A 23011-nucleotide genomic window follows, 5' to 3' on the forward strand; every position below is an offset into this window, starting at 1 on the left:
AAGACAAAATCCTATCTTTATTCTCATTCTTATTCAGTTTTAATGTAATTTTGCGAGAAAAACTGCCTTTTTCAGAAAAAAAATAAAGTTACTTTTGTGAGGACATCCCGTTGTTTTAAATGAACGAAACCATCATGAACATCTAAGCCGCCGAATCGCGATTTAGTTCTCGCACGTGTATTACGCGAACGCATTATCGCGCGATCATTGAGGAGCAACAAGCGTGCCGCCGTTGCGTGGCGGCGCGCGCCCTGACTAATATCACTATCAACTATTGTGAGATATTATACACCAGAAAACCAATCAAATTACGTGAATTCTTTAGAAGACGCGCCCATTGAATAAGAATTTTTAATCATTAATTCTATCCGTGAGTGAAGACGTGTAATGTCCAATTGGGCCAAAATGGAGCCCTGTTCGTTATGTCCAATTGGGGCAAAACGGAATGCCCCACACATAGTGGTTCCGTTTTGCCCCATACCCGATTTTTTAGAAATGGTTGCAGGTTTGCATGCCTAATACATTGTAGCACATACGCCACGCAGTACTTACAAATTTCTGTTGTAAATCCGTATGGCCATACTTGTGTTCCTCAATATAATTTGCATAGAGGGTAGTAATTGCCAAGGCCTGTTTTGCCCTGGGGTCCGTTTTGCCCCGGGGGTCCGTTTTGCCCTGGGGGTCTGTTATGCCCCACCTTTCCCTACTAGGCATTCTACCTACCATTCTACCAATATCAGACTCATGCAAAGAAAATCACACAAATTAATGTTACAAATATAGCATATTTCATTTAATAGATGCTGACCCTGGAAACTCATCCAGATCAGGTTAATGGTCAGTACATTTGCAACAATATGTACAATTTGTAACATGCTATTTTTATTTTTAAAATGTTGACAAAACTTCATTCTTTCTCTAAATATTTTGCCTAATTAAAACAATGCATTTTGCTTCACAGTACCAGACCGGTACTGTACCAGTAAGTAAGTAATTAACCCTAACCCACCCAATTACAAAATGCTAAATGCCAACCACTGTGGCTTTTTGTAGACACCGGTAATTTTAGTTAACTTGTCAAAATAAGCAATATTTGATCTTAAAATTGCAACAAGAAAGGAGTGTTGTCTCACAAACCCGAATGCACATCCTCGAGTTCTCACCAAGGTCCTTTTGCAATGGCAATGGATGACTGGCTAAAGCACTTGTCCTGATTATGGTATCACATAAAAATAACCATGCCGGTTTGGACCTATATCATGCGATGCTATGCAGGTTGTTCAGTAAATGAGGTGAATGTTTATTATTTATCGCATGATTTAATTAGCCAAACTTCTTCAGACTGTTCAGTGCTAAAAGCCTAAAATTTATAGCAATTTCAAAAGAAAGCTGGTGAATAGTACAGCCAGTATACAATGTAGCATGTAGCTTGCTGCTAAAACCACATTTAAAAAAAATCATACATCAGCATATTTTAGTAATTACTCTAACATTTGTTTGTGTTTCTTCCAGATGTCTTTAGAGTAAAGAGACTGACAACACAATTGAGTGAAGTACAGTAGCAATGTTAATATCATAACATTGTAGCATTTGAAGTAAAATATATTTTCTGTTATGGTACGATAGAGTTGACAAGTATGCCACTTTATTAACTCTTATGTGCTAAGCAATTATGTTTGCTAACTTAATATGCCCTACAGATGAAAAAACCTGGCGTCCATTATTGTTCAACGTTCATTTTGTGATACAACTCTTGGTGTTGGTAACTTCATTTTGATGTGACTTCAGGCATTACACCAGTAAGGTGACGCCTCATACAGAAACGATACATCCTGAGTGGTTGGCTCTTCATGTGGAGGTAACTGTGGAGCAAATTCGCCCAGTATTGGTGTAGCGATTCAAGTCCGTGTTCACTTAGCAGGCCTAAACCACAGCCTGTTCTCTGTATCTGCTCCATTATGTGACGTTCTAATATGTGCATTTTAAGTGTAACAGATTCTTGCGGGAAATATGCCCTGAAGTACTGAAAGAATTCAGTGATTGCTATTTCTGCAAGTAAAACAAAATCAGAATGTTATGCACATAATATTATGCAAATACATTATGTATTAGATGTACCAGGGCTTGTTTTCAAAGTTCTGTTCAAACAATTACTGATAAATCAAAGACACTCTTTGGTGTATCTCGGTGTTTGGCATGTTATAAAAGGTCCAAATGTTGTAAATTTATTATAAATGTTAAAATATGCTACTGTGTGGTTCTTCCTTTCCTTGTATATTGATTAAGATTAACAATTACACATCATTTTGATCTAGAGAGCATGTGTGTAATGTTTTAGTGCTTCTATGTTCCACTGCAGTGTACGACGTGTAAACCTCTTAACTTGTTTTTATTGATTTCAGCATTTGGAAAAATATAGGAGTTAAAAGCAGTTGGAGATTGGAAGGGTCTTGAACTGAAGGTGAGAATTCTATAAGATAATATTCATCAATATTCCTTATGTAAATGCTCATTTGGGTACCATCATCATCTGTTGAGAATCCTGTTTTCTTACCGATGTCACTATGTTCCTCTTCCTTGATTGGGTTTGAGTGCCCGACCAACTTCCTTACTTTGGCGAACATCATCAGCAGGATGGAGAAGTGTTCTTGTAAATCATTCGCCTCCCGCTCCAGAGTTTGGATAATTGAAATTGGTATATCATCTAAGATGTGGTCCAGGGCACCCGAAGTGATTGTATTATATGCGTGCCCTGTAATATCATTGATGGGTTCTTCCTATAAAAAAAAAGACATTTAAATAAATATGCTGATATTTTGCATTTTGAACCAAACTTACAGGCTTGTATGATAAAATTAGTAAGCACACTAATCCTCACTTTGGAATCAAGTAGACAAGACCTGTCTACAATGTTTTCTTTTACAGAGGGTAGAAGAAATTAAATACACTTCAATCAAAGTGCTAAGAGGAGCTGCAGTATGGTTTTACCCTTGTAGAAGCAAAATCTTTCCGATGTATCTCAGTGTCAGAGGAATAAATTGTTGTAAAGCGCTTTAATCAAGTTGAAAAGCCTCTAAATGTGTTAATTTATTTAGTTATATGAAATTCACCTTCAATGTTCATACTCAGTTTGAATTACCTAAAAAAGTTTTCTTCGCTTACATTTTGTATTGTTAAAATTTAATTTTTCATACCTTGCATAGTTTATCGACATGATTTCCAATGAAATGGTTACCTTGATAAGCAGCAAGTTTGACTTTGTGCTTCTTCAGCACATCATCCATGCTGCTTACCAAGTGGCCACATCCGTATTTTAGTCCCTCGTGTTCAAGTTGCTTTTCCTGAGAAGAAATGGAATGAAGAGATGTTTACTACATAAAAGTGGTAGAATTATTATAGCCCAGCCAGTAGTACTTACAGATGACAACTATGCTTAAAGTATTCTATAGTTTTCATTTTGGTAGGGGCTACCACTTTTTAATTTACTCAAATACTAATTAGGGTCAATTATCATGCAAAATGGAGAATTTGATACAATCTTTTACTCATGACATTACTGGCATGGTAAATTGCATTTACTTATGGCATCTGAGAGAAGGGTGTTGGAGGGGTGTAAATGCTGAGCCAAGTTTCATCATTATTCATAGTTTTAAACAGTTCGCTGCAAGTTACAAAACTACTTAAAACAGTGATAACACTATTAAACGAATCTTGTTTCTCTACAGCAGTAAAATAGCTCACCTTTTCGGGTAGCTTTTGTCTGCAATTTGCTAGACTTTCTTTAGACTGATAACATTAATTTTATCCAATTTCTTTACAGGATTTGAATCTCTTCCTTAACTGAACCTGAAGGAAAATAAGTATAGCCATGAATAACAGGCCAAACAGGGACTGTGAAATGAGTTGGAGATAAAAGGATAAATCCTGATAAGGATGACGGGAGCCAAACTTGGAATGAAAAGTAACAAAGGTACCAACCAATTTTTTTATCTCAGTCTGTAGTTTCGCCTTCACTCTTACTGCCTCTCTGCCTCCTCCCACCTTCTCTAGATCCTCGACCACCTCCTCCAGCTCACTCTTCTCTTGCATGCACTTCGCTACCCTCCTCTGCTCAGTTTCCACCCATTTCAAAAACTCCTCTTGTTTGCCATCGCCATCTTCTGCCCAAGACCGGGCCAGGGCCAAAAACATTTTTTGGTCCAGCTTGTGTAATTCTCTCAACATCATGGTGTAGATTTTCTTAAAAATTCCAGTCCATATGTGTAGACTTGGTATACACACCTATTGCATGAAATTAAATAAGAACAGGCATTATTAGTCACTATTTGTAGTACAGTATAATATAATCAATCATGTTCTCACTGCAAACATGTGGATTCACAATCCTGTACTTACCGATTCACATTGATCAATTGCATGTTCATTACAAACCCACGTATGACCGGATGTTGAATTATCCATTCCAGAAGTTATATGGGCCCCTACCATTTCCAACCCACTTTGTTGCTGTTAAGGATTTGGCAATTGTTATCAAAAATGTTGACTAATAGGCTACATGTATGCTCAATCTAACCATGAAAGACTCATAAATAACCTTATCGGTGAAATACTTTTTACAGTGCACTTAATGTTATTGCTGTTTTGGTTCGAAAATTTTTATATTTTGTTGAAAATTTTTAGCACTTACATGATCAATGGGGACCGGAAATATCGGTGGGTGAATGACGCTGTGTGATAAATCTTTGGAGGATTCCTTCCTTCCTCCTGCCTTACAAAATGTCCTCACATCTTCTTTCATCCTCTCAAGCGATCTGTTCTCCACCGGAACTCGTCCATCTTTTGAAATGGAAAATTCTGATTTAGATTCTTCACAATATACACAGCAGTATCTACCTGGATTGTGAAACAATAAAATAAAGATACTTTCTATGTATGTACATACACTTTAGTAGTAAGTTATCATGTTTGTGGATACTTTTAATTACAATTGTAACCACATGTATGAGCAAAAGCAATGCAATTACATGCAGTAAAATGATTGGGCATATATAAGATAAGCGTATACATTTTGTAAAGGTCGAAGTGAAGGACTTGGACCTACCATATATTATTGATCCATATTCTTTTCAGTGTTTGTAAGGTTTAATTTTCGTACTCACTTTGACATCCATTTATTCCATATATGTTCACCAAAAAAGCCAGATCTCCATTCACCCAGAGTCGAAACTTTTTGCCTCTGTAATGAAAATGTGTATACTGTTATTATCACTTCATTATTTTATCATTCCAGATTGACTCTTATTTCATGTTGGTCATGAGCACAGTGGCACATTGAAGATGAAAATCGAAGCTTACAACACTTTTCAAGTCAGTGGAAAAAATGTATTGCATTTTAATATCAGGTAAATGGTCACCAACCAGCGTATATTTGCATAATGAGACTTTGTAATATATTTATACAACCTTGATGGTATTTATGTGTAAAAAAAAATTTCGGTTGGTTCTAAATATAAGTGCTATCCATGGTATATCTTATAATAGCTTTGGTTCAAATTTTAAAATTACTTAGAATATTAACTTTTCCTTCAAGGTGGTGCACAGATTCATTTAAAATGCAGCATTTAAATGAAAGTCAATAGACTAATGCAGACTATTTATCAGTCAAAGACCCTGTGCATTGTATTTGTAGGCTGTGAATTATGGCTTATTCATGAGGGCTGATTGTTTTATCGTGCGTGTCTAACAATCACGGCAGCCTTACATGTCTTTACGTATTTACACAAGATAGATATACGGTTCATGGAACGATCGGCTCTCATTATTGGGTGATGCTGCGACTTTGACTGTTTGTGGTTAGTCTTTTTCTCTATAGTCCATGGAAAAGTTTGAATGTGTTCAATGTTTCTCACCTCCATGTCATGTCTTCCAAAGACATTAGTTGGTCAACTATTAAGGGTGATACTCTCTGGACATTTGCTTTTGTCTCACTGCCTTCAAGGAGTAATATGCAGATGGTGTTGTAGGATGAGTTTGGGTTTGCTGTATTACACACTGACATAGCAACCTTAAATGACCCCTTGCCATGGTCTCCACCAACCTTGATCCATACCTCGTCATCGGAAATAACGCCTCTGTTTGTTATCTTGCCACTTCTGTATAGAACAAAAAATGTAACATTGAACACCAGCATTTTGAAATATTTGTGGGATAATGACTGCACTGGTTGTTCCGAGTTGATTGCAAAAATCGAACAATTTAGCCATGGAATAGAGCGCTCTTCCTTGTAATCCAGTATCCAAACAAATTGTTAAGATTTTTCACAATAACCATCAAAATTAGAATGATGCAAAGTCATTAACCTCATTCATAGCTGTCACCTTTCAATATGTTTGATTCCACCTGTATACATGTAGGCCTAATGTTAAGTTTTTAATAAAATTTAAATTATTATTTTATCTTTCTTTCATTTTGCATTTAAAATTTGAATTAAATCTAGATCTGCCAGTGACCAATTCATAATGTTTAAATGTGCAATATACAGATAGGGTAGTTGCAGTTCCACTCTAAAACACAAATTATAACACTAAACATCCCTAAAGCGATGGAGAATTAGATGTGATTTTAATCCTATTACTACTGCTGGAGTGGGGCACTCTACTTTAGAAGTGATGGGTATGTGGCTACTGGCATCATGAAGGTAGGGGCCTATTGATACAAAATGTTTTACAATAGGGGTCATTGGATACAAACAAAATGAAAAAGAGTGTCATTGGGTATGACTTTTTTTTTAAAGGCGCTCATCAGAATATTGGACTTCAAAAAAGGGGTCTATTGACAGACCATAACATAACTTCTAAATTGAGTACCCTTGACTCTTGCATACAATAAGATGCCTTTTGAACTGTAACTTGCAAAGTTTTTTTTAAATTTCACCAAATACATACTTGTCCAGTCTTTCCATGTAGTCTAACAGGAACTCTCGTATATTGTCTATATATGTGACAGGGGCTTTCTTAGCAAGAAAACCATTGACGCTGTTGGGTGCATTTGACGGCTCCTTGATTATGACCATTTTGGTGACAACATGTGCAGACTCTAGAAGATTATTTTGACGAGCCCTCACATCATCTTCCTTGGGAAGCTTCGACCCTGTAGGATATCTGTGGAATACAATTATCACTGGTTACTGGACCTAGGATTGTACCTCAAGAATAAGTCAATCCTACAAGGTATGTTGAGTACATTAACATTTTATCACGGTTTCATTTATTTAATACTGTATACATAGTTATTAGATGTGTGTAATTGTTAAGGACTCATTATGTAAGATAAAATTTCCTTTTTTTTAAACTCATGTAATGGCCAAAGTAATTTTTTATTCAAAAACTTCCTGTCCCTGATGATAATGGTGCCTCCCTTAAATAGATGAATACAGTATTCAAGAAGTCTGAAATTGTAATACCCATTTTCATGTCAAGAAAGTCCATAAAGAAAGGTAAAAAAAAAGTTCATAGAATATGGAATGGTGGCATAAAATACTTACAATCTCAGCTTTCTTGAAGCTCTCCACGTCATATTACTGTGGGCCATTAATGCCAATGTTCTTGTACATCCCATTCTCTTCGGTTTTTTGAACAACTTCTTCTTGACCCCCAGGTAGTGTGTAATTGATCGTAGTTGCGATTTTCTCCTCCTCGTCTGTCTTTGGCCTACTTTTCCTCCTGACTTTGGCAGTCTGGTTATTATGAATGACTGTAAAATGATAAATTAGCAAATATCATTATTATATATCATTTATAGTTATTAATTATGTAAATTATAATAGTCATGAAATTCTTGTCTTTATACTCACACTTTGGCAATATTAAACATAAGAGCTGCTCTCTAAATGGCAATTTATATACAGAAAGGTTAATTTTATCAGTATCTTTTAAGCAGAGTATTGTGTTCCAGTTTAAGTAAATTCAATTGGAATAAATTCTTGAATATAATCTTTCACATCTTACTGTGGTAAGTGGTTACAATACAGTATGTACACATGTACATGGAGCACAAAAATTACACAATAGTAACTACTTGTGTTAAATTGTTTTAATCATGTTAATTGATTGGTGTTAAATGAGTTTACTTACCTTTTTGGCTTTGGGATTACTTTTCAGTTTCAGGAATGGCTCTGATTTCGTGAGAACTCCAACCCAGGCTCCAACAGCTTGTATGATATCGTCTCTCACCGGTTCTCCAGATGAGTGGTCGTTTGCCATTTGTGTTAGGTGCTCAGCAGCTGGTGAGGTAAACTCATCCTGTGGTGCGATACAAGTAGTGTGGGCCTTGATGTTTTCAACTCGGAAGCCAGAGCAGAGCTTGTTCTTGCATCTGACCCACAACTTTTTGTAGGTAATCATGTAGGATCGTGGAACTTCAGCTACTTTGTCAAATGAAACATTTTCATTACAAGCACAGCAGGAGATTTTTACATTATGTGCCTGTTGGAACTGCTGGGTTAGACACTTTGTGCAAAAGTGGTGTTGGCACTCTGTTACTACAGGTTGTGATATTAGGTTTTGGCAAATTGGACAAGTATATAGATGGATAATTTCTTCATCTGTATTACATGTCACCATCTCTGCACCGGAAACATCATCTCCATTTGATGATTGACTAAATATATTCTCACTTTGAAGCGAGAATGGCAATCTATTCGAGATTGCTATGGCGTTTCTTGATACCAACTTTTTCCCAAATTTAGAAGAAAGTTTCCTGTCACATGTGAAGCATTGCTCTGTCCGTTTATGTACATGCCACTCAACAGGCTTGGTGTAATGATAGTATGAAGGATTGCTTCTCTTCTTTATACATATTGTGTAACATTTGGGACACATTAATGTTGGATGAGTGTCCATATCATCTTTAGTACAGTCAACCCCAAATGCTGATAAAATTTCAGCTCTATATTTGGTCACTAGCTTTGGTGGATGCTCATGTTCATGTCTTTTACGACGCTTCATTAATTTTAGTCGTTCTCCACATATGCGGCAGAGACTGCCCAGTGCATTTCTATGAAATTCCATGACTTAATTCTATAAAAAAATATACACGAATAAGCAGATTTGTGTGAGAGCTGACAAACATATGGCAGTGAAATTGTACAAAATAATGCATGCACACATACTGGTCTGAGATGTTGGTGTGTCTAATGCACGAGCCCCAAAGGGGGAGTGCATCAACATCTATGTACAAGTGCATTATTTTGAAAATTTTCTTAAGCCACAAGTGATTTACATTTACTGTATCTCCTTGAATAGTCGACCCCAGGGGCGTTGAGTTTTTCAAAAGGTGGCGTTTATTAGAGGTCATTTTTGGAATGATAATTCCCGTTAAAATCATTAGGTTAATAGCTTAAAACTCGAGATGAGATGACGAACTATGAACTTAGGAAAGATAACTTCCGGTTCACGTTCGGGTTTACGATAAGATTTTCGCCAACTACTGACACCATGTGTGCACCTGGTAAGCTTACTACACAAGATAGCATGGAAACACTAGGAAACATGGTTGAAAAAAGTGGTAGGGGCGTTTATTTGAAGGGGTGACTATTCAAGGAAATACGGTATTAACCTATTTCATACATTTACACATGAAACAAATCATGTGTTATTTTTTACGGGATATGTTACTAGCAGGGTGCAGGGCTTGTCACTTGCGGTGGCAGGATGAGTTATTTGTGGGGTGCAAGATGAGTTACTTGTGGTATGAGTTACCTGCAGGATGGGTGAATGGACAAACTTAATACAGGTGGATTATGTGGTGTGGGTGGATTATGTTTAGTAACTTCAGGTACTTTATTTGCATCAACTTTTTAAACCCTTGGGAACATCAACACGATATAGGATTCTTGAATGCCTTCACACACATAATTTTTTAAGTTGAGTGCATCCCATGGTTTAGAAAGTAGAGCAATGCGCTGTCCATTCGCTCAATATGCTCACATATTCAGAAAAAAGCATCCTGCAATAAAGACCATGCACTAAAAAAAAGTAACTACCACGGTAAACATAATTCATTACGCACCCCCTAATCATACTAAAAATAAATGGATAGAGTATTCTCTGGAACTTCAAAAGTGCCGCCGCTAAATCTTGAAGCAAGCTCTGCAACTCCATTCGCTAGCTGATGACAGATTTGCCTGGAACTAGTCTCTTCCAGCGCTTGTGTGTTTCCGCTCACTCGCCCACGTAAACTGTGCAAGCCCCCAACTGCGCGGAGGTCAGAAAGGTGTGTAGAAACATTCAACCAATCAGCGCTCGCGTTGCTTATCATTGTTCATGCTGCAGTCAAAGGTCACATGTACGGCACACACGGAAGTCAATTGTGAATGAACGTACGATGACCCGCGATGACCCAACATCCAAGTGGTTAAATACAATTTTTCCGATTGGTCGATCAACAAAATAATTTGACCTTTCAAATGAGTGAACTCTCTGGATGATCCCCCGAAAAAATGACAACGATCGGTTTAGCGGAAAATTATAAAAGAGCCAACTGAAAACAGCGCATATTCGACACGTGAATTTTGTCAACAAACTGATTGATGTTTCGCTTTGTTCATGTTGCTTGATCGTCGTTCGATACCACCGTATATTTTCTGGTTCAATTTATATCTTTTAAATAATTAATTTTCTTGTAAATGATTATTAATATTTCGTGACTCGACCATTAAGGCGATATGGTGTAATTCGGTGTAAAATGCATGTGACTCGGCGTTGTAAGATGCTGTTATTTGTGTCAGCTGTTTTGTTGTTTACGTTCATTTTCGCATTGATTTGCATTGGAATCAAAGGCAAGAAACAGTGTGCAAATTCAAAACACCATGAATGGACTGAAAAGGATGATGAACTGGCAAAAAAATGGGCTCATCCCAAACCTACGAGGAGAATCCTTCAGTATTTTTTGGACCTTGGGCTGACTGGAGATGCTAAAAGGGGGAAATCACATGCCGCAAAGTACTGCCAAAGATGTACTGACATAGCGACGCAGTTGTTGGAACAGGTAAGCTTTTCACTTTCAGTTCTAGTTTTAAATAAAAAGTTAAATGCTCTCCTTTTGTAATTTAATTAAGTTGCATATCCTACAATATTTAGCAAATTCGAATTTGTTGTTCAGTTTGATCAAATAGCCTAAAAATATCCTATATTATTTTTAGGATCTTTTTTCTTTTATTTGATAAAAAAAAATCACAGTCGTTCAGTCAGGGGTGGTGCAATAATTATGTGTACCCCGGGGTGATGAATTAGGGGGGGGCCAAGAATTTTTGGCAGGCCAAAAGGGGGGGTCAAGTATTTTGGCAGGTCGAAAGGGGGGAGGTCAAGCAATTTTATTTTTTGCAGGTCGAAGGGGGGGCAAGCGATTTTTGCACAGAAATTTTGGGCACTGTTTCTATGTTACGCCATAGATACGACAATTTAAGGTTTTTAATTTGGGTTCCCCAAAATCTTGCATGTATAGGGGGTGGGGGCAAAGATTTTTGGCACGTCAAAAGATCAAGGGGGCAAAGATTTTTTGGCACTGCCAAAGGGGGTGGGGGGCCAGCAATTTTTGGCCGACCATTTTGAGAATTCACCACCCCGGGGTACACATAATTATTGCACCAACCCCTCAAGTCAAGACTTGAAATTTATTTTCTTTCCAAAAATTTATGACCCCCCCCCCCTCCAAAGAAAACGATAGCCCCCTTACGAATCGTGTTAAATTTTTGAAGTGCAATTTTAACCACATTTTTGATGTGATTGCCCGTTGTGAATTTTATTTTTAGGATCTTTGTTGTGATCAACTGTTTACTTCCGGACTTCCATTGCTTTACACCAAAGATACTAAAAATAAATATCTTTAGTATGCTCTATTGATTTCTAATAAATTTTGATAGTAAAGAGAAAAGAACTCTCACCTTAAATGTGAAGATATTGGTGAGGAAATCAGAGCTAGACTTCTGATTCCGAATCTGATCTGGTTTGTGGTGGTAAATCAGAAAAAAAAAAACCCAAAAATAAAGACAAATCAGATACATATTGTTGATCAGAATTCAGGATGACCTTTTCATAAACTACATAATTTTTTATATTTTTGTAATTGCTATTAAATTAGCTTTAGGCCTTAAAAAAACTGTTTGATTGATGTGATAACATGAAAAAAATTAGGGTTGGTAGGTCGGGATTTTTTTTTTAAAAAATTTTAAAGCTGTAAAATTGCGGTCAGCTTAGGCCTATGCCAATCAAACAGTTTTTTCAGGCCTTATTTGAGATATTTTTATATTGACTCGCACAGTAAACAACAAAGACCAAAAAAATCATAGCACTAGGCCTACCGTACATACATTGCAATCTCTCCAATGATCCTAAAACCTGCAATAATTTTTCCCCTGGAATTTAATTATTTTGTACAGTTTTGGATAGGATTGATTGAGTGTGGACAAATCCCCTAGAAAAAAACATTGGTCTTCTTAAGAGAGGTATTAAAGCAAAGACCCCCCCCCCCCCCCCCCCCCCCCCATCTTACTGCTAAAAAGTTGAATACATACTTTTATATTATAATGTACCATTTCAGAAACCTGCATCATGATTTTGTATTTCGATCAAGTCACTTAAATTTTGGAAATAAACTTTTTGTTGTGGATATCTCTCGAACCATTATGGTACATTTATATGATGTACATGTATGATACATTTTTGTACATGTATCCTAAAAAAAGAATGCTAAAGTCACAAAATGCCTATTAAAAACTGTACGGTACCACATTTGAATAATAAAAACCATGATCATGAATTTAAAATTATATATTGACATTTTTAACATTACAGGAACATCGGGTGCCCACATCTCTCCATGTTGCCCAAGAACCGGCTAATGTTAGCCATACTGCTACACCATCGTCGCCAGGTCAATCTACTTGTACTCCAGATCAACCAACTTCAGAACACAGCTTGTCAGATGACGCAGTATTTGGCGAGTTTAACAACTCAAAACCAAACTTGGTAGGTAATTCTAATACCAAAGAACCTTTATTTTTAGTATACATCATACTCTATTAGTTACATGTACACCAAATTAGGATCTTTGATTACAGATGCATCTAATGTATTTTCTAATTTAATATTGAAGTCAAAAACTTGTGTCGATGAGAAGAAATGCGATGTGGGCTATTTCACCATAATATCACAGATCTATGATTTTTATCCAGTTACAATGTTTTAAATCGGTTAGAATTAGGTGTAAAACTTAAAAAAATATATTTGAAAATTATGTTGTCAACATTAGGTACCGGTAATGTGTATACATGTATTATTTTCTAAGGCAGGCACTTTCGGTCAGCATGGTCAGGTTTTTGGGTAACCGACTATGATTTCACTACCCGGGTAAGAGAGTCATCGGGTTACCCAATTTCTTTTTTAATGTTATTTATTTTCTTGGTTTTGAAGTGTCCCTGGACCTAGAGCTGCTACGATCATTAATGGTTGACTTAAAAAAAATTTTAGTTCTAGGTCCAGGGACACACTTTTTTTTTACTTATGGGTACCCGGTTACCTGCCTGAAAATTTTACCCGAAAATGCCTGCCTTATTCTTTTCCGCGTTTGCAACTTTCAAGGAAAATTTTGCCTAATGATCAATTGTTTCATCCAGTTTCAGACTTTAAATTTTGTCTATATCATTTTATTTTATGAGTAGGGTAATCTTTTTTTTAAATTGTTTTATTTATTTATTCCTTTTGCATACTTTAATTACAAGGTTTCAAAACATTGAACAGTCTTTGCAAAGATAAGAAGTTTATTTCTGGTTCTATAATTCAGTACCGTATGTTAAACTTAAAATGTAGTTTATCTTTTTCCAGAAATATTTTTATGGTGCAGCAGAAACTTCAGATTTATGAGATTATGATCGATCAGATGTGGATAAACATTAAGATGGGGAGTACCACAGTTGACTTAAAGCTATAATAAGAATTATTTGAATTTTGTGTATAACAGGAACATCAGGAACCTTCATCTCTCCATGTTGCCCAAGAAACAGCTAATGTTGACAGTGCTACTCCAGGTCCATCTACTTGTACTCCAGCTTCAGACCAATCAACTTCAGAACACAGCTTGCTTGATCATGCAGTATTTGTTGAGTTCAACAGTTCAAAACCATACTTGGTAGGTCCTTCATATTGCGGTGTAAATACATCAACTTCTAAATTGAAGTCGGGGTGTGTGCGTATGTGTGTGGGGGGATGGAAGGGGGGGGGTAGTAATGGAAAAGCTGACCTTTGGTTTAAAGATCCTGATTAAATGAACTAGTGTGAAGAGGTACATATACATGTAGGTGCTGGAGTGAATGTGAGGGTTTTGCAACATAACTTACTATCCCTGCCATGTGTGATGTCTTTATAAAATCATAACTATTTTGTTTAAACGCAGTTATTCTTTTTATCCCAATTTAACAGACAAGATGTTCTCCACTGCCTTCTCCAGCCGCAATCCACAGCTCTGCTCCCAATCAGACATCTTACAAGTCAGGCATAATAACGGTATGTGTATTAGTCTTTCATTGTTCTAGTTTCAATGTTTGAAGATATGTGATATCATGTTGGTGTGCGATTAGAGATGCTGATGATGCTAAAATTAGAATAGCCATGTTTTGCTCTTCAAAACTGACTGTTTTATTGTGTCTAGAGATGTTTTAACTTGGTATAAAAAGAGTTAATTAAAATGATTTCATGACACAATGTGAGCTGTACTAATAAATGTAGGGAAAAAAACCAAACAAGCTTGTCTCAAAAATGTTAGAACAGGGCTTTTATTTTACTCTTGCAACATCCTGACAAACTGCCCATGTATAATTGTGTGCATACATGTACACTCTGTGCCATTTTGATTAGCGTGCATCATAATTTGATACTGACGCCATCAAAATATAAGCAAGTATAAATCACCAAAAAACAATGATGTGAAACAAAGTGCATTTAAACAAAACATGGGCAGTATCAAATCTGGTCTGTTTTGATAAACATTTTGTTGTGTTAGAGCTTTTATGGAAAGGTAACCTTAAACATCAACTAATAATATTGATTTGATTGATCAATCTCTACAGGTACCGAAAGTGCATCTAGCATCCGTCCCTTACCATAGCAAGAGTTTGAGTTATGGGAGCAAACATCTCTGTGGAAGCCACTTGCCAACATATACTGTACGACCACCACCACCACTACCACCACCACCACCACCCGGATGGAATGTCATACATCAGGAAGGACAAATTATTTATCATAATTTTGAATTTACCACAAAAGACCCTATAATAACAAAGAGTTTGACCGTCAAAGAAAATGGAACATACTTTGTACGATTATTTGGGCGAGACATCAGTTCTCAAGACCCCCGGTTCAACCAGTTTGGGCACAGACTCAACACAGTGTCCATCGAGAGGATGCTAAAAACTTTGTGTGCAACGCACCTGTGTAAGGGATACCCTGACAGTGACTATCATGGACTGATAAGAACATGGCATTCAGAAAAATATGATGAACATGTGTTCTATGATAAATTGTTGTACAAAGGCAAATTGGCAAATTTTACTTTGCGAAGTGCATCATGCACTGGATATAGCCTGGGTAAGGGGGCACTTTGTCAGCAATGCTCAGACTATGGCAACACACTGAGACCAGCTAAAATAAGATACATGCGTTCAAAGAAAAAACAAGCGGAAAGAACACGTTCAGAGAGCTGTGTGCCGATAATACATTTGTCGCAAATTGAGGCACAGAATCGGGCAAAAAAAGCAGCCACAGAACGAAAAAGATTGAGGCAAAGAATAAGAAGGCTGCAACTGAAGCTACAAAATGAAATTATGAAGAAGGGTTCCTTGATTCCACCAGAACAATCAGAGGAGTTGCTAGACATCATGAAAGACCATAACAAAGATATTAGCAAGTCCTTTCCAGCCAACTCATTTGGCCGTCTATTTTGGCAGGAACAAATGAATGCTGCACGTGCCAAAAGTAAAACTGGCCACCGTTGGCATCCCATGATGATAAAGTGGGCCCTTAATCTGAGGCTTGCATCTGGCAAGGCCTATCGGAACATGAGAGGTTCCAATGTGCTTCAGCTACCACATGAATCGACCTTGAGGGAGTATCTTCATTGGACAGCCCCAAAGTCAAAATTCACCGTTGAAGCTGTGGAGCAACTCTGTCAAGAGATGAAGTTGGAAGAGCTGAAACCAAACCAAAAATATGTGGCCCTCATACACGACGAGATGAAAATCAAGTCTGATTTGGTATTTCGTAAACACACCGGGGAACTGGTTGGCTTCACGGATCTAGGCGATGTTCAAAACAGCTTACGTGACTTCGAAGCCCAGATGACTAACGATACCAAACCAGAACAATCTCTGGCCTCGCATATGTTTGTCATTATGGTCCGTGGACTGTTTGTGAATGTCACCTACCCATTGGCGCAGTTCCCCACAGCAAATACCAAATCAGATGAGATTTTCGCTCTCTGTTGGAGGGCTATCGAGATCTTAGAGATGGCTGGCCTGAAAGTTCTTTCAATAACTTGTGACGGTGCTTCCATAAACAGAAGATTTTTCGATCTCCATGGTGAAGGCTACCCAGAGCAAAGAAAACCTGTTCATTCATCACCCAACCCTTATGCAGAACAAAAACGAGACATCTATTTCATGAGTGATCCACCTCACCTTATTAAGTGTGTGAGAAATGCATGGTCTCATTCTTATGCACACAATAATACCAGAACACTTTGGGTAAGTTGTTAATAAGTATATTTAAAGATCATACTCAAAAAGCAGTGCTTGAAGTGAGGCTCACACACAGTTGAAGTAAATATGGGCTCCACTTGAATGCTATCATGTGCCCAACTGTTCATTGAAAACTTACAGTTTGAAGTCCTAAATTTCATGGAATGTCATAATTTTTAAAATTGGAGGCTTTTATTACATGTGTACAATGTATCAATGTCAATAACATGTTTACAGACTAATAAAGGTATTGAATATACCATATTTGTGTACTCATTTAATAGTACTATGAAAGAGCTCGACTCGCTGGTTAGCGCACTTGGTTTTGGTGTATGAGGTCCCTGTGGTGCTAACTTGCTGGTGTACTGACTAGGATCTTTGCATAGAGGAAAGGTCTAAAATTAATTGGCAACATCTTTAGATTACAATTGGACTTATCGTCTCTTCTTGGTGCATTTAGAGGGGTCACCGAATTAATATTAGTCCTTATCTTAACTAAAAGCCATCGGTAACATGTACATACCTGTATAAATATTTTGCCAATTCAAAAAGCGACAGCCTGACTTATTCAAATAATCATATTTTTGTTACGAACCTGGATGCTTATTTTGAGCGGACTTTCATTATAAATATAGACTATTGATGAGAAAAATATTTTGCTGGATCATTGCAAGAACATCGTAAGTGACATTTTAGTCATTTTACAGGAGAAGCATTTTTATGTTGTAATTTATTTACTTAATTATTGTTTTTTAACATATTAATTGCTTAATTAAAATTTAATAATATGCTTCTTAGACCTGTAAAATAGCTTAATATGTGTGCATTTAGCTCTTTTTTCATAATCCTATAATAACTCAATTTCACCCAAAATGTCACCGTACATTCTTGCACTGATCTGTCGATTTAGGATCTATGTATTTATGGTTATATTATTTTAAAAAAAACATCATTTTTGTTGTTGTTCTTGCCTGCAGAACAATGGAAACATATCATGGAAGGCGATCAAGGACTTGTATAAAAAAAGAACTGAGGCGCATGGATTCTTCCTGGCCAAATTATCAATGGAGCATGTTGAATTGACACCTTTTTCAAGAATGAAAGTTCGACTAGCAGCACAGGTGAGTTTTGAAAAAAGAACGTCATTCCACCTTTCGCCATCTTGTGGGTACAAATCGATTGTGTGTGTACATACGTTGGACACCACATGCAAAGTGCAGTGCATCATGCAACTGTTACCATGCATTGGCACGGTACAAGTTGTGTTTGTGCATGATTAAGGATCTAAAACTGACGGCACCCAAAAAAGGCCTGTACATGTACCCACAGCCACAACATAGCGAACAGAGTACTGCTTTTATAATTTCTTTTCTATAATTGATTACAACCTTTTATAATATATTTCAGGTTCTCAGTGAGACTATAGCATGTGCACTACCAGAATCCGAGTCAGTTACAAGAGAGTTTGTTCGCATCTTTGACAAATTCTTTGACGTTCTCAATGTCAGGAGTCCACATGAGGGGGCATGGCATAATAAACCAAACATGAAGCCCTACAGAAGTCTGGAAGATCCAAGGTTACAGGTATGTCCATTATAAGCTAAAAACCTGAGGGTGGGTATGAGGATTGGTGTCAGATTTGGGTTGCATTATCAGGCTTCTTGGTATAACCATGGGTTGTATGCAATTTTCAGAAAACTCATATTTTTTCTAATTGTGCAGATTCTTTTCCAGCATTTGGCAGTGGCGCAGCCAGGGGGGGCAGGGGGGCCGGTGCCCCTCGCTCATGGTTCATGTGAGGCTGTCGGTAGACATAAGGTGTTGGTGTAAAAAAAATTGGGTGATCAATGGACTAATATTTTACCTTGGTTATGCACGGTTGTGAAAGAAACAAGGGAATGAATGTTAAAAAAAAATGTTTAAAAATTGTGAAAGCAATTTAATTATACAAAAAATTAGTTGTTTTTCGGTTGCTGGTGCCTGTTATCCTTTTTTTTTTTGGCTCTTCACTTTTTCAAACCATCAATTCACAACTTCCGTCGGCAAAAAAATATTTCTGTCGGTAAATTTACAAGTTGTGACACTTGTGTTAAATTAATGTGAAGATCATTTTTAGAGAAAAGGTGATCTAAATCTTTGGTTTGGATTTTTTTTATTTTCGCTTCAGTGGCTGACTGTAGATTTCATCAAGTACCTCGAAGACTGGGAAAAGGCAGCAATGGCTAGACCTAACTTCACCAAAGCCCAGAAGAATAAAATGTGCATCCCGCAGGAAACGGTTATTGGCTTGAAACGTTCAGGTGAGATCACAACTAAGAATAAGGCCTAAAAAATTGTTCGATTGGCGTAACAAAAAAAATATGGTAGGTAAGGATTTTTTTTACTTTTTAAGCTGTAAATTTTCTCTTATAAAGGCTTTAGAACTTTTAGAAATTTATTTATCTATCTTTTTTTAATTTTTTTTTTTTGGCATAAAAAAAGAAGAAGTCGGAGTCAGACCTACTTTAAGGGTCAGTCAGGTAACGCCAATCAAACAATAATTTTTAGGCCCAACTTTAAGGTGTAATACAAGGGAAACACAATGTTGGTCTAATGGTATGGTATGACTTTGAATTTGCTTTTGTTTCCTTTTCACAAAACAGCACTTGCATACACCGCTGCAGTGGAGTACTTGATCCAGCAAGGCGTGGACTATGTGTTGACAGAACACTTCAACCAGGACCCCCTGGAACAGAGTTTTGGCAACATGAGGCAGATGCGAGGGGGAAATGAGGCACCTAATACTCAGCAGTTTAATGAGAACATCAATGCAGCTCGTCTAAGAAGCACTGAAATGCTGAGGAACTTGGGTGGTAATAGCCGCAATCAGCGCCCTGACCAGCAAGTAGTTGATAATACTCCCTTACCAAAAAGGAGACGTTTTGTCAAACCTAAAGCCAAGTAAAAGAACTACAGTATTCAAAAGAACACTAGTTGTAGATGTGACCATATGAACTGTATCTGAACAAGCACCAATTCAGTGCACTTCGTATCTGAATAAGCTCCAATTCAGTGCACTTCAAGCACTAAATAGGGGTACAAAATACTACTGTTGCTATTTTTACTTCGACACGACCTTAGCAACTGACTGCATTGTTACAACATCATGATTTTTTCAAGTTGTGCGTAGTTTACAGTGTCATGTGTGTGGGATGCATTTTGCCTTCAAATGACATACCATGTCCAAGAATTAAATATAGCAACAGTAGTTGAATTGCAGGAACATTATTCTATGAGTGTAATTTGTATTTTCCTGAATTACTAAATGGTTTACTTGGGAAAAATGTGTTGTTCAGCTTTCAAAATATGAGAATTCTAAAACATAAGAATTAATTTGTAAGAAAAGAAAAATTGTTGCATATGTCAAGGACTTGGCACAAGTCTAAGCAACCAGACTCTTGTTTTTGGGAATGACATGGTTGGTATTGACTTTAGTATCTATGCTTTGTATAAGTCTTTAGGCATGATTGTCACCAGCATATACAATTATGAGGATTCTAAAATGCAAGAATTAGCTTGTAAGCAAAGAAAACAAAGAAGACTTTGCACAAGTCTAAGCATCCAAACTCTTGTTTTGGGAACGATTATATGGTTGATAATAAACTTTATATAAGTCTTTAGGCATGATTGTCACCAGCATACAATCATGAGAATTTGAAAACTTACAAATTAACTTGAAAAATTGTTAAATTTGTCAAGGACTTTGCACAAGTCTAAGCATCCAGACTCTTGTTTTGTGAATGATATGGTTGATAATAGACTTTATATAAGTCTTTAGGCATGATTGTCACCAGCATACAACCATGAGAATTTGAAAAACTTACAAATTAACTTGAAAAATTGTTAAATTTGTCAAGGACTTGGCACAAGTCTAAGCATCCAGACTCTTGTTTTGGGAATGATATGGTTGATAATAGACTTTATATAAGTCTTTAGGCATGATTGTCACCAGCATACAATCATGAGAATTTGAAAACTTACAAATTAACTTGAAAAATTGTTAAATTTGTCAAGGATATTTAATTTTTGGATCTTTGGTAAAATAAAGGATTAGGGCTGAGACAGAGTATTATGAGATGTTCTTCATCTGTCAATAAAAACCTTAAAATTAAGGAATTAGGGTGTTATTTTCTTGAATTATGAGATGTGAAACAAGGAGACTACACTGTTTGCATAGAAATTATTGATAATTTACATCATTTTATTGAACATTATACATGTGGTATACATTTAGGATTATAATTACATTTGAAAAGAAGAATTTAATTGACAGATTTAAAAAAGAGAAAGACTCCTTATACCGCCGTGCCATGTGCAATTGCGTGGTCAGTTTAGGAGGAAACATTATGGTCCTTGCCGAAGGTATACGCTGGCGAAGTTACGTAATAATCGGATTAACTACCATAGCAATAGGTGAAAACAATTTTTGAATATACCGCGCTGCACTGAAACTTTCACGCGGTACCTCTGCATTGAACCATATCATGCTGATCACTTGCACCTGTAAGATTAGTATCTTTGAAAAGACCAGCATTGTGTTCAATCTATGATAGCTTATGATTACAGACATACACAAGTGATTAGTTCAACCTGTTTGTAGTGCAGCGCGATATGTTCAAAATTGTTTTCACCTATTGCTATGGTAGTTAATCCGATTTATTACGTAACTTCGCCAGCGTATATGGAAATAAAGTCATGACGTGATCAAACAAAATGAGTTGGATGTCGGCAATATTGATTTGAGATATAGCCAATAATAGTATTCAAATTCCTTATTTTATTGTTCTGAGCAACACTAAAATGTCCATATCTCTGGAACCATTTTAAGTGTTATGATATGGGTTTGGAGCAAAATAAAGCTCTGAGAATGGCTCATTGAATGAAATAGAAAACTTGAATTTTGGTTTTGATCGACATCAGACTATTTTGCTTGTCATGAGCACACTACAACGCATTACGTCGCTTCTTTGAAGCATGTCACATCCGTTTCGCACACAAGCACAAATTATTTTTGGGTGTATTTCAAGCAAATGTATGTAAATGTATACATGCAGCAAAGATCCTAAAAAATAAATCTTAAGATCTTTGCATGCAATGACCCCAATTTTTCCCCACATGTGTATGAAGATGTTGAGTGAGTCTACAAATGTATTTCTCTGGTTTCAATTCTGATTTTAATATGGCGTTTCAGTAACAGATTTAGTTCAAATTATTTATGATGCATAATTGTTGTCATTTACTCTTCATACAGACTTTGTAGGCAACAATTTGCTACAATTTATTCATATTTTTTCTTTCTGACAGTGATTAACAAATGAAACTGTAAGTTGTACAGTGTATACAACAATAAAATTTTCAACCATTATCATAAACTTCACTGGCTCAAAATCATTTTGAAAATTTCGGCTTGTTCTCAAGCGTAGTCAGCAAGTTCGCACACATTCAAATAAATGTAAAATGCATATGTACAATCGTACATGTATGCCAGCTTTTTTTAAAAATCAAATCCTTGCTTTTTAAAGCAGCGTTCAGTGATACAATGTATGCGTACTTACTCTTGCACTACAGAAAAGGCAGTATAAAAATATTCATATCATTATCTATGATTAAGTACATGTACATATGACCATTAGTATCTATGATATGACACAATCTGAAGTAGAGGCCGGAGGCATTTTTGAAATTGAGTTCTGTATACAAGTATTAGGCTGTCATATTGAAAACTCCAAAAGGTCAAGCATGATATATCATTGGCTCTAAAGTTTTGGGATGTCTATTTCCTGATGTATTTTATTGGTTTTTTACTCCATATTTGGCCTTTTTCTCAATTTCAAATTTGCAGCCTCTGCCCTCCATGGATCAGATTACATCGCATAAAATTTAAAATTTGATTTACTACAAATTGAGTAGGCCTATGACTGTATAATATCAAACATTATGTACACTGTAGGGCTGCTAACAGTATTTATGCATTGCACCATGTTACAATACATTATACTATAACTTATGTTTAAATAATACACATGTGCAGGTCTACATGAACGAATAAAATGATTTGACCAGTGACCACTGTATTTGCTGCTTTTGCTTTTTTAATTTCTTTTTTTTAATTTTTGCATTTTTCTCAAAAACTAATAACACAGTGGTAACAAAAGGGGCAAGGAATCCAATTACTACACTGGA

The 23011-nt window shown here is 36.5% G+C and overlaps 2 protein-coding genes across 2 annotated transcripts; one reads left to right on the forward strand and one right to left on the reverse strand.

The window, feature by feature from the left end:
• Positions 1 to 1768: 1768 nt before the first annotated feature.
• LOC140168765 (uncharacterized) lies at positions 1769 to 9068 on the reverse strand. Its single transcript, XM_072192175.1, has 10 exons — positions 8133 to 9068; positions 7544 to 7752; positions 6945 to 7160; positions 5910 to 6152; positions 5160 to 5236; positions 4688 to 4893; positions 3979 to 4281; positions 3195 to 3341; positions 2555 to 2777; positions 1769 to 2049 (listed from the first exon to the last, which is right to left on the reverse strand). The coding sequence occupies exons 1-10, from the start codon at positions 9066 to 9068 to the stop codon at positions 1769 to 1771; spliced, it is 2841 nt and encodes a 946-aa protein (XP_072048276.1).
• Positions 9069 to 9077: 9 nt separating this feature from the next.
• Positions 9078 to 22461, forward strand: LOC140167887 (uncharacterized). Its single transcript, XM_072191173.1, has 9 exons — positions 9078 to 11046; positions 12852 to 13025; positions 14017 to 14184; positions 14475 to 14558; positions 15122 to 16795; positions 17767 to 17910; positions 18197 to 18373; positions 18957 to 19089; positions 19432 to 22461. The coding sequence occupies exons 1-9, from the start codon at positions 10744 to 10746 to the stop codon at positions 19731 to 19733; spliced, it is 3159 nt and encodes a 1052-aa protein (XP_072047274.1). The 5' UTR covers positions 9078 to 10743; the 3' UTR covers positions 19734 to 22461.
• The last annotated feature ends 550 nt before the right edge of the window (positions 22462 to 23011 follow it).

Source organism: Amphiura filiformis, chromosome 13, assembly GCF_039555335.1.
Source record: "Amphiura filiformis chromosome 13, Afil_fr2py, whole genome shotgun sequence".
NCBI classification, from domain to species: Eukaryota; Metazoa; Echinodermata; class Ophiuroidea; order Amphilepidida; family Amphiuridae; genus Amphiura; species Amphiura filiformis.

What these genes read in the sequence shown, in the direction of transcription:
- LOC140168765 (XM_072192175.1), bottom strand. Translation starts at nt 9,068, where the DNA reads ATGGAATTTCATAGAAATGCACTGGGCAGTCTCTGCCGCATATGTGGA. An exon ending in TTGGAAGACATGACATGGAG is followed by an intron (nt 5,237 to 5,909) that starts GTGAGAAACATT and finishes TTTTCATTACAG; the next exon opens with AGGCAAAAAGTTTCGACTCT. An exon ending in TTCCGGTCCCCATTGATCAT is followed by an intron (nt 4,282 to 4,687) that starts GTAAGTGCTAAA and finishes TTCATGCAATAG; the next exon opens with GTGTGTATACCAAGTCTACA.
- LOC140167887 (XM_072191173.1), top strand. Translation starts at nt 10,744, where the DNA reads ATGCATGTGACTCGGCGTTGTAAGATGCTGTTATTTGTGTCAGCTGTT. An exon ending in AAGTTCGACTAGCAGCACAG is followed by an intron (nt 17,911 to 18,196) that starts GTGAGTTTTGAA and finishes AATATATTTCAG; the next exon opens with GTTCTCAGTGAGACTATAGC. An exon ending in TATTGGCTTGAAACGTTCAG is followed by an intron (nt 19,090 to 19,431) that starts GTGAGATCACAA and finishes TTCACAAAACAG; the next exon opens with CACTTGCATACACCGCTGCA.